The sequence below is a fragment of the Amia ocellicauda genome, chromosome 14 (genome assembly GCF_036373705.1).
Source record: "Amia ocellicauda isolate fAmiCal2 chromosome 14, fAmiCal2.hap1, whole genome shotgun sequence".
NCBI lineage: Eukaryota > Metazoa > Chordata > Actinopteri > Amiiformes > Amiidae > Amia > Amia ocellicauda.
The window spans coordinates 13,988,801-14,000,761 of NC_089863.1; the positions used below are offsets into that span (position 1 = coordinate 13,988,801).

Genomic DNA, 11,961 nt, shown 5'->3' on the forward strand with positions numbered 1-11,961 from the left:
TGAAAACACACATAGAATCAAAACATTAACATATTTTAAATGGACACATTTAACATTACCAGAGGCTTGTAACACATTTAACAAGTGGGCAAACCTCTCTTACAACACATCACTACATATCAGTAAAATATGCCACGCCTCTGTCACACTTTGATGCAAATATGGAAGTTGAAAAGTATATTTATCTCATTCCAGACCAGAGACAGCCTATGACTTCTCCTTTCCCTGAACAATCATTGAGCAAACTATTCACAATGCAGATCTTAAAAGCACTGATAACAGCTACAGTTTGTTTTACATGTGAGTCTTTTATTTCAGGTGGTGATTAAAAAATGGTTTATCTTTCTTGCTTTCTATATCTAACAAGATCACAATTAGATTGTTTGTCTGTGTGTGTGTGGTTAACATTTAAATTAATGGCTTTGTGTTTTCTATTTACAGGCATTAGGGCGGCCATCGTATTGACCGGGTCTGAACCAGCAGTTAAGAAGCCAGGAGAATCTCACACAGTTTCTTGTAAAGCCTCAGGTTTTACATTTGGTGACTACTACATGAGCTGGGTTCGTCAGGCTCCCGGAAAGGGTCTGGAATGGGTCGCTCGCATCAGCTACTGGGCAGGAACAACTATAAACTATGCACCAGCTGTCCAGGGAAGATTCACCATCTCCAGAAATAATCCCCAAAGCACAGTGTATTTACAAATGAACAGCCTGAAGACTGAAGACAGCGCTGTGTATTACTGTGCAAAGGACACACAGTGAGACAATTGAGGCTTGAGCCCTGACAAAAACCTACAACCACAACTGACACATGCCTTGTAATTTGTAGGAAAAACCTAAATAAATGAGTGGAGGAACATAACAAAAGCAAATGCCTCCAAACAGGTATACTGCATGACACAATTAAGCAATTAACATCCTATCATGCTGTGTGGCATGTATGAAAATGCTGAGCAGGACCAGTTGACATCGATTTTGGATCAAGATGTCAAGAGGAAAGGATCTAAGTGACTTTGAAGGAGGGGTCATTATTGGGGCACCATAAGCACTGGTCTACAGAGAAAAAAAGTGATATGGTCAGATGAGTCATCCTTCACCATATTCTTGACATGTGTGGGACACCAAGAGAACTGTACAGACCTGACTGCTTGACCGCTACAGTGAGGGGGTCCGGGGGCTCTGCTATGCTGTGGGGGGCATTTTCCTAGCATGGTTTGGGTCCACTTGTCCCCTTAGAGGGAAGGGTCACTGTAAATCATTACAAAGTTATTCTGAGTGATCACCTTTATCCTGTGGTGAAACATTTCTATCCTGACGGGAGTGGTCTCTTCCAGGATGACAATGCCCCCATCCACAGGACACGAGGGGTCACTGAATGGTGTGATGAGTATGAAAATGATGTGAATCATATGCTGTGGCCTTCGCAGTCACCAGATCTCAACCCAATTGAACACCTATGGGAAATTGTGGACCGCTGTGTTAGACAGCGCTCTCCACCACCATCACCAAAACACCAAATGAGGAAATATCTTTTGGAGGAATGGTGTTCATCCCTCCAGTAGAGTCCAGACACTCGTACAATCTGTGCCAAGAGCATTGAAGCTGTTCTGGCGGCTCACGGTTGCCCAACACCTTATCGAGACACTTTATGATGGTTTTTCCTTTAATTTGTCACCCGTCTGTATATACAAGGTGTGGGGATTTCCAGTGTGCCCCAGATTAACCAATAGAGTACTCTATTCAGACCAATACATATTTTGCAGATAGTTCACAGTCCGGATAATAATAATAATAATAATAATAATAATAATAATAATAATAATAATTATTATTATTATTATTATTATTATTATTATTATTATTATTATTATTATTATTTTATTTATTAATTTGAAAAACTGCTAAATGTAAAAATAAAAAAAGATTTAGACTACCATGTCCTTCTATTGTGTAAATAGTTTACCAGGCCCCTTCAACATCCAACATTCTGCATACACAGTTAAAAAAGTCTGCAATTTCAATGTTTCCATTATTAACCTTAAAAGTGCCAACATATTTCACCCTCTAAAAGCACCAACAGGGGTATTTGTGGACTCCAATTGGAAATGATGGAAAAAATACACTTTCTGTCAAACATTAACACTTTTATTAACCTTTTGATACACAAGTAAATAGTTATTAATAATTTTTAATAATAATTTACAAGTAAAAAGTTTTAATGTATTTAAACATTTTCACATATTCTTAGCCAAATTCGATGTTTTAAAACAGATGTTTTTGTATGTTTTGGACATTTAATTTTCATCTATTTAAAACTAGTAATGAACATTTTTCTGTTATTTATTCACTGATATAAACACAGGTAAAGCACACTACACTTGTGTCATGCTGTTGACTGCCAGCTTTGATTTCTATTATATCCACTTGGCCTCCATTCTGCAGGTGTACAGCTGTACCCACATTTTGCCACAATATGTCTCAAATTCACTACATGGCCAATCATATGTGGACACCTGCTTGTCGAACTATCATGCTGAAACAAGAAAGGGCCTTCCCTAAATTGTTGCCTCGAAGTTGAAAAACAGACCATGAAAAACAGACCCAGACCATCATTCTAGACCAAGACCAGTATTCTCCTGACATCCACCAAACCCAGATCCGTCCGTCAGACTGCCAGATGGTGCAGTGTGATTCATCACTCCACTGTGTTTCCACTGCTCCAGAGTCCAATGGTGGCGAGCTTTACACCACTCCAGCCGACGCTTGGCATTGTGCGTGGTGATCTTAGGCTTGTGTGCGGCTGCTCGTCCATGGAAACCCATTTCATGAAGCTCCCGACTAACACTTCTTGTGCTGACATTGCTTCTAGAGGCAGTTTGGAACTCAGTAGAGGATTTGTATGCACTAGCATGTTTCAGCACTAAACAGTCCCGATCTGTGAGCTTGTGTGGCCTACCACTTCATGGCTGAACTGTTGAAACTGTTGAAAAAAGTTTTCTAATGGTAACATAATGTCTGAATAAAATGTTGTCTATACACATTTAGCTCTTCCTAATATTTCCTAATAGAACCGTGTATTTATTACATGGTCTCCAAATGCATAAAGAATAAAATAGCCACAAAAGTCCTCTCCACGTCAGGTCGTAGTGTTTTCTGTCTTTGTTTTTATAATGAAACACAACACTATCCCACAATCGTTCTGGCTCCTCCCACAACAATTGACAGACTTCCAACAATGGCCAGATTTTACGAAAAGCTCTGGAAAACGTACGAGGAGACACCCATTTAAGCGCCTGGCCCAGTGGAAACAGGACATTATTTTCCCCTTCATGTGAGATACTTCAATTGCCTTCACTGAAGAAGACCCTTCACTTTCCAACTCTGCAGAAGTAGCTGCACGTTGTGGTATAAAATTATAATGACAACAGTAAGCTATATTTGTAGAGTTGTAGTTGGAAGTATTTTCAGAAAGCTTTTGACAAGGTTCCACACCAAAGACAGATCCTAAAATTGGAAGCTGTAGGCATTCAGGGTAATTGAAGACCTAGTATATGTTTTATATAAACTGTATAATGTTTTATATTAATAATAACATGCAGACCGAGCAAGTTAGATTTATTGAGCCAGTGACAGCCACTAAGGCATTTGTTCAGGGCATACACTCTAGACATTCCTCTCTTCACTTTGACTTCTATTTATTATGATGAGAAGATCACCCAAACAGATAAATAGCCCACAGTTGCCAGTTTGCTTAGTGAGTACTGGAGTGAGGTTATTAGTGGAGTTCCACAGGGATCAGTGCTGTTTCTAATCTATATTAATGATCTGGACTCTGGGATAATTAGCAAACTTGTCAAATTTGCAGATGATTCTAAAATAGGTGGCTCAGCAGATACAATCTCGGCAGCACAGGCTTTCAAAGGGACTTAGATAATATTCAGTTGTGGGTCGACACCTGGCAGATGAAATTCAATGTGGACAAGTGTAAGGTATTACATGTAGATAATAAAAATGTCCAGTATAATTACCCTATGCGAGGAATAGAACTAGATGAAGTAATGCATGAGAAAGACCTAGGAGTCTATTTGGACTCCTCACTTTCTCCATCCAAACAATGTGGGGAAGCAATAAAAAAGGCAAACACAATGTTGGGGTATAGTGTCAAAAGTGTAGAATTGAGAACAAGAGCAGTAATGTTCAGACTGTACAATGCACTAGTTAGAGCTCATCTGGATACTGTGGACAGTTCTGGGCTCCACACTTCAAGAAAGATATTGCTGCTCTAGAGACAGTTCAGAGGAGAGCAACCAGACTTATTCCAGGTCTGAAGGGAAAGTCCTACTGAGAGACTGAGGGACCTGAACCTTTTCACCCTGGAACAGAGGAGACTACGTGGGGACTTGATCCAAGTCTTCAAAATCAAGAAAGGCATCGACCACATCAAACAAGAGGAGCTTTTCCAGATCAGCAGGGACACACGCACCCGGGACACAAATGGAAATTGGGCTTCAAGGCATTCAAAACAAAAAACAGGAGACACTTCTTCACACAGAGAGTTGTCACAATCTGGAACAAACTCCCCAGCGATGTGGTAGAAGCTGAACATTCCAGAACATTTAAAAATAGACCGGATAGGATCCTTGGAACACTTAGTTATTAATGGACACCAAACAAGTGTTGGGGGATGAGCAGCACGATCAAGGACACCATCACAGTGTCCCGCACACTTGGCCCCTGGGTGGAGAGGTGGCTCACGACCCCCTAATTCAAATCTGTCCAGGGCATCTGGCTCTCACGCACCTGCCTTTAGCTCCCTCGCCTATGGTCAAGGGCGTTCTGTCTTCCACCATGGAGCACACAGGTCAGGATCTGGGTCACTCTCACCCTCAATTCATGCTGGCGCTTTTCTCATACCTTTCCTCTGTCATTCTTCTGCCCCCACCACTAGTGAGCCTCCCTCTCGTGCACACACCCTGTCTGGCTTTTTCTCTAGCTGTGCTCTGTGTGTCATGTTCTCCAGCCTCCTCAGGGCTTTTAAACTCTTCCCCAGGGCAGAGAACATGAGTGAGGACAAGGAATGCTGGGAATGTGGGTGATACGTGGAATATGCACGGTAATTGGCTCAAAGTAAAATCTATAATTAAACACACATGCAAGTAATTAATCAATAAAGATAGAGAAACCAAACCACAAAGTGGAAGAGAAATCAATACCAATATATAAAACACAAAGTTTGGCCAAATCGGCCAATTACCATCCATGACACGACGTCACGCACTCAAAGTAATCAAACAAATCTTTTTTTTTACCCATGCAACAGATATGAATGAAACTTTCAGGACATATTTAAAATGATAGGTCCAACTTTTAATAAAAAGGTGATGATACCCCACCTTTAAATCATACATGGGGTATGTAGCAGATATCGCCACCTCAGTGCTACACATTGGATTTCTCACAAATTCACAAATTTGAGAGTGTTAACCCCACCAGTTAGTGCTTGGAATGGGGCTTACATTGCAGAGGAGAAAATAAGGAACCTTTCAAATAAAGCATGCTGTGAAAGAGTGGAATGTGTTCAGTTTATTTTAAACTGGAACACCAAACTATGATTTTAATCCACTCAATGTTGATATACTCCCACCTCACCATAGAAATTGCAATGGTGAATTAAACCATTTAGAAAACATCATTATCGCCCACCATTGCTGGTATGATGGCCAATTCAGTATCCCCTATATGCACATGCTCCAGTCCTGGCCTTGTGATCAGCCAACGGGAGAGTGTGAATTTGCTCTCTGAGAAAAAGAGCGTACTTTGAATATCATTGCAATCCACCAAAACTGTATGTAGAGAGATTACTGTCAAAAATATCTGTATGCATAAGAAACAAATTATACTTGTAAATTTAAAAATAAAATAAAGTACAAATCACAAAAAGTAAAAATCTACAAGAAGTTATGAGTAGCCTACGTCTCTCAAAAAGTACAAATCAAAATTACGAATTGCAAAAAGCTTGAAACCACTGTCAAAAATATGCCATGAAGGTCACAGGAAGAGAAATTGTGGACTGTACTAACAATTGATGAGGATTTAACAGCATATAGAGGCTGCTGATCCAAGGGATACACTATAAAACCACACCCTCCCCGTTCTGTTGAAATCCTGAACAATACTTAGTTGACTTAGTGGATAATTACCATGAGGTGATTATAAAAGGGAACGGGTTCATTCAGAGAGAGAGAGAGCTAGGGGCAAGATATGGAGTAAGCGAAAGAGACTGTGCTGAGTTTCGTTGGAGACCAAGAAGGTGCAGACTGGTTCCTGTACAATGGAGCTACAAAGACATAAATCTCTGGAAAAAGCCAGGCGGAAAAGGGATTACAAGAAGCTGCCTTTGACCTCAGTGTTATTTTAATTCTTGGAATAGACTGGCTCAGACAAGGGAATCGGATCTCTCCCTCTCCTTCTTGATTTACTATTCTTATGTGGACCAATTCCTACTTCATTTTGCTCAGTTTAATATGGTATGGATGCAGTGTCCTCAACTCCACCCAGTATATTTTTTATATGATGTGTAATTGGAATGGTCATGTTTGTAAATATCATAGCTATCTCAAGCCTCAACTAAGAGACCTGGGCCTTTTATTGATGAGGTAAAATTTCTGCATTTTTCCACAGGAGACTGGGGTTCAATTCCCCATCTCGCCTTGAACTGAAAACCCCCAAAGTGTTACACTGGTGTTAAAAGTTTATTTACTATACAAGGGGGCTTTAACACAAATTTAAACCCATAAAACTAAATTAAAAACTGGCACATATAACAACTTAAAGTACACCGACTAATTTGATAGGGTGCAAAGTATCAAATAAAATATAAAAATAAGAAAAAAAAATGTTGAGGTCACGTTGTTTGCTGCAGGACCAAGATTGCCTTTCAGGGCTGCCAGGGGAGGGTTCATGTCAATGAGCTCTGCAGCCAAATGGTCTGGTCCTGTGTCAGCCTCCGGTGGATATATACACTGATCAGCCATAACATTATGACCACCTGCCTAATATTGTGTAGGTCCCCCTTTTGCTGCCAAAACAGCCCTGACCTGTCGAGGCATGGACTCCACTAGACCTCTGAAGGTGTGCTGTGGTATCTGGCACCAAGACGTTAGCAGCAGATCCTTTAAGTCCTGTAAGTTGCGAGGTGGGGCCTCCATGGATCGGACTTGTTTGTCCAGCACATCCCACAGATGCTCGATTGGATTGAGATCTGGGGAATTTGGAGGCCATGTCAACACCTTGAACTCGTGATTCATCAGACCAGGCCACCTTCTTCCATTGCTCTGTGGTCCAGTTCTGATGCTCACATGCCCATATTAGGTGCTTTCAGCAGTGGACAGGGGTCAGCATGGGCACCCTGACTGGTCTGCGGCTACGCAGCCCCATACGCAACAAACTGCAATGCACTGTGTGTTCTGACCAGCATGAACCAGCATGATCTTTTTCAGCAATTTGAGTTACAGTAGCTTGTCTGTTGGACCGGACCACACGGGCCAGCCTTCGCTCCCCACGTGCATCAATGAGTCTTGGCTGCCCATGACCCTGTCACCGGTTCACCCCTTTTCCTTCCTTGGACCACTTTTGATAGGTACTGACCACTGCAGACTGGGAACACCCCACATGAGCTGCAGTTTTGGAGATGCTCTGACCCAGTCGTCTGGTCATCACAATTGAGCCCTTGTCAAAGATAACTAATGACTTTGAGGACAAAATCTTCACTTGCTGCCTAATATATCCCACCCACTGACAGGTGCCATGATAACGAGATTATCAGTGTTATTCACTCCACCTGTCAGTGGTCATAATGTTATGGCTGATCGGTGTATATATAATAAATAAAACACCCACACCACACGACAGACAAGTGCTAATTCCTATATGTTATCAGCCACTTGTCTCAAACTTCCTCGTCCTGATCTGATTCCCCCCCAACTATGAAATGCTACTCTTTAGCAGGGTCGGCCCTGGACGTTCTGCCATCCTAGGCAAGACAAAAAAAAATGCTCCCCCCCAACAGGTGCTGACGTTTTTTTGTTTCCGGTGCTAGCAGGGGTGGGGTCCTGACAGTGTTTCATTCACACTAGCGAGGGGGGAGGTCTGACGGTGTTTATCAGGGACTCCGGAGGGCAGCAGCCAATTGTCACATTGGAGGGAGGCAGCCAACTGTCAAAATGCCACCTCCAATTTAAGTGGCAGCTGACTAATCTTCCCTTCCCTAGGGATGTACAGTGCCCCTGGCATTTGCCTATTCCGCCTAAGCCATCGGCCGGCCCTGCTCTTTAGAATAAAAGCCAGATACTAAGAGGCTAAAACAGATAAAGGTTGGAAGTTTAAAATGTGACCTCTGTCTCCTCCCCTGGATGTTGCTGGGGTTTTATTTTTTGCCGGTCTTTTAACTCTTAAATTCCGTGTCCTTTTCTTCCACCCTCTTTTCGTCCTCTGCTCAAAGATCCACACTCACTTCTCCCCCCCAACTCCAACGTAAGCTCTCCTCTGAGCCTTCTGCTCCCACAAGTGCTACCTGTTCACTGTGCAAGCTCTCCTCTGAGCCTCCCCAGTCACATTAATTAATATGCACTCTTCTCTCCTAAAAAGGCAGACATCTCCCACCCTTTCTCCCCAGTTATCCAACCACAGGCGTTTTCCAGTCTTTGGTTTGGAGGTTGTTAACAAGTTCTAAATCAAGTAACCATCTGCAGGTGTTTGCTTGTTCACACACAGACCGTGCGCAAATTAAACAAACTCACAAACTGTGATTTTTTGTCAATAAAAGTGTCAAAAAAGTGCAAAATATATGAAAACATATTTCATAATGTGTATCAAATAAAAAAGTGACTATACCAAAACTAATTAACTATGAGTAAGAGGAAAAGTGCTCAAAATAAATAGTGCTTATAAAGGCTGTGCGTGCAGGGGCGTGTCCATATGGGTGGCATGGGGTGGCAGCTGCCACCCTAGAAATGAGCTCTGCCACCCCACTTGCCACCCCAGCTAAGTTCCAAGAAAAAGAAAAACGGGTCAGTTTGTGTCAGCGGCGCGGCTGTGAATGAGAATTACTGTAGAATTGGAAACTCACGGCGGAAGGATTTCGTGGTAATTTGAAATTAATTTGCTTAATTGTCACTTTGTAATTAATAATTCTGTCATCGTATAAATATCTTGATATCATTTAGAGATATCTGCAAATTACTTCTGAATCACAAACTCTGGGAAATGGCCCTATGAAATTGTCTTGTGGGGGGCTCAATCCAAAAAAGGGTCATGAAGAGCGATCGGGGGGCGTGGGGGTGGTGGAAGGGCTGTAGAAATGTGGTCAAGGGAAGTTGCTGGCGATGTGTGGTCTGGTGGGGGAGAGGAGTTGGCATTGTTGGGACAAATAAGGGACTTCAGGGGGAAAAAAAGGACAGGGGGGGATATGGGGCAGTGGCTCACGTCACCCCTGCACCCCCCCTGTTCTTCAAAAGCAGTGAAGCTGAAGAGATATTATTAACTTTCCCCAACATTGTAAAGCCATATTTATGTAATTAGGACTATGTAATAAGCTCTGAATGAGAGACAACTCTTATAATTTGGAGCTCAGTCACTTCTAAGTGTTTCCCAGTATAGGAGACTGTTAGCAAGAGAAAGGGATCTGTGATTTATTAAATTAATCCAAAGAAAAATGAGAGAAAAAAAAAACAGCAGGAGCCATTTAAAGGATCACCTTTCTGTTCACAACTCAGTGACCCAAATGCAAAATACCTTCAATGTATGTTTGAAATAATGAACTATATTCATGAATAAATTGTATTAGTGAATTATTGAGTCTTTAAGGGGTCTGTTTGTTTATTTTAATAATTCTCTACATCGTTTTTTTTTTTCTCTCAGGTTTGGAATAGGACATTTAACGCATCATTTTGATTAGGGGCAAAACATATTAAATTACATTCAAAGACAATTTTAACAAAATTGCTTTAAAAGAAGTGCAAAAAGGGATTTGATTAAATCTATGAATGTCCACACAATCTACATGGATATGTTTCTGTCAACGCCTGGCTTTAGCAGCAACAGCAAGATGATCTTCCTTCTCTTATTATTCTCGGCGCTTGACTGAATCAACCTGCCCCTTGATGCCCAGACTCTCCTCTATGCAAAGCCAGCGGCCGCTCCTCCTTACTTAACCGGCAGCTGCGGCTCTTCTGTGGATCAGCAGGTCTCCAGCCAGTCTCTCAGAAACAGGCAACACTGAGCTCTGTGGGAACGATGCTGCCCGTACTTCTGTTTCTGTGGCTGACGGCTGCACCTCGTGAGTTCAAACTAGTCTGATGGCTCAATGTTAAATAATAATAATAATAATAATAATAATAATAATAATAATAATAATGATACTTCTAATGCTACTATTTGCTGTGGTTCTTATTTATGTATATTGTTGTTCTTTCTCTAGGTGTTGGGGCCCAGATTGTGCTGACACAGTCTGAATCGGTGCTGAAGCAGCCAGGAGGGTCTGCCAAATTAACATGTGCCGTCTCTGGGTTTAGTGTCAGCAGCTACAGCATGTACTGGATCCGCCAGGCTCCTGGTAAAGGACTGGAGTGGATAGTTTACTTCTACTCCACATCTAGCAATAGCTACGCCTCGTCTGTCAAAGGAAGGTTCACGGCCTCCAAAGACAGCAGCAGTTTGTACTTGGACATGACCAACCTGAGAGCTGAAGACACTGGAGTCTATTACTGTGCGAGAGACACCGTGACACACGTGGTCTAAAGTCTGAGTCAAAATCCACCTGATCATCACAGTGCTGTTGTGTGGCCTAGCGGGTCAGTAGTGTCACCACAGACAGGACAAAATACGCACATTAACATTATTTTAGTGCTGTACAGGATTAGTCAATTTAATCACCTTTTGTGTTACATTTAAAAATCTTACAACATTATTTGAATTTCACAACACTATGACTGCTTGTGTTTTCAATATACTTTTACAACAGCTTATACATAGTAGATGTGCAGAAGAAGTCAGAACTATATGTATTACCTTATTGAAGAGGTATGTGTGTAAAATAAGTATGTGATTTGATCTCAGGGTTATTTCTGAACACTATTTATGTATTGACATAATTGACACAATCATGGAATTTAACAATATTGTACAGCTGATGTACAGTATGTAATGATTTCAGTTGGTTTCATGTTTTTGTAGCCTTGCTTGAAAATGGAATTGCACATTTTGGGTTATTTAATAATTCCATGTATATTTTATTTTCAAAATATTGTTACTTCATTCTATGTTATTTACTTACACAAATAAATCAATTAACAATCTAAAAGCCATGCTTAAGTCTATGATTTAATTCTATCCTTCAATTAAAAACAGATGAGAAGAACAGAATCAGATCTTCCTAAAAATGTTCCCTAAACCAACATCCGTCTCTACTTCAATGTCAATCACACTCCTTAGTTCTAGCTCTTAAAGCGGCAGATTAATCTACCAATACTACATTGTATTTAAATGTCACTTGAACATGACCTCAAAAGCATCTTTTAGTTTTTCTTAAATGAACAAACAAATAAATACAATAAGTGGTGCAGAATGGGGCTGTGGTTTCAGTATGTTTCACTGTGACTTTGCTGGATACGGGTCATAGTGATACAACCCATTATAAAAAACATGTTTTATTCTCACACTATAGTACATTCTATACAAACCACATTACCTCAACATTACTATTATTATTATTATTATTATTATTATTATTATTAGTAGTAGTAGTAGTAGTAGTAGTAGTAGTAGTAGTAGTATTAATATTAATAGTAGTAGTCGTAGTATTAGTACTACTAGTATGCTGTTTATTTTGTCAATACTGTGTGTTTTAAATGTCCATTCATTCATACACTAAGGGCTGGAAAATATGCACATGATAGCGGTTATA

The 11,961-nt window shown here is 40.8% G+C and overlaps 1 gene segment (V, D, J or C); it reads left to right on the forward strand.

Moving 5' to 3' along the window:
* The first annotated feature begins 10,217 nt into the window (after positions 1-10,217).
* LOC136768784 (immunoglobulin heavy variable 3-66-like) lies at positions 10,218-11,358 on the forward strand. The segment is given in 2 exon segments: positions 10,218-10,335; positions 10,477-11,358. Coding segments are annotated over 2 exon segments (363 nt in total).
* The last annotated feature ends 603 nt before the right edge of the window (positions 11,359-11,961 follow it).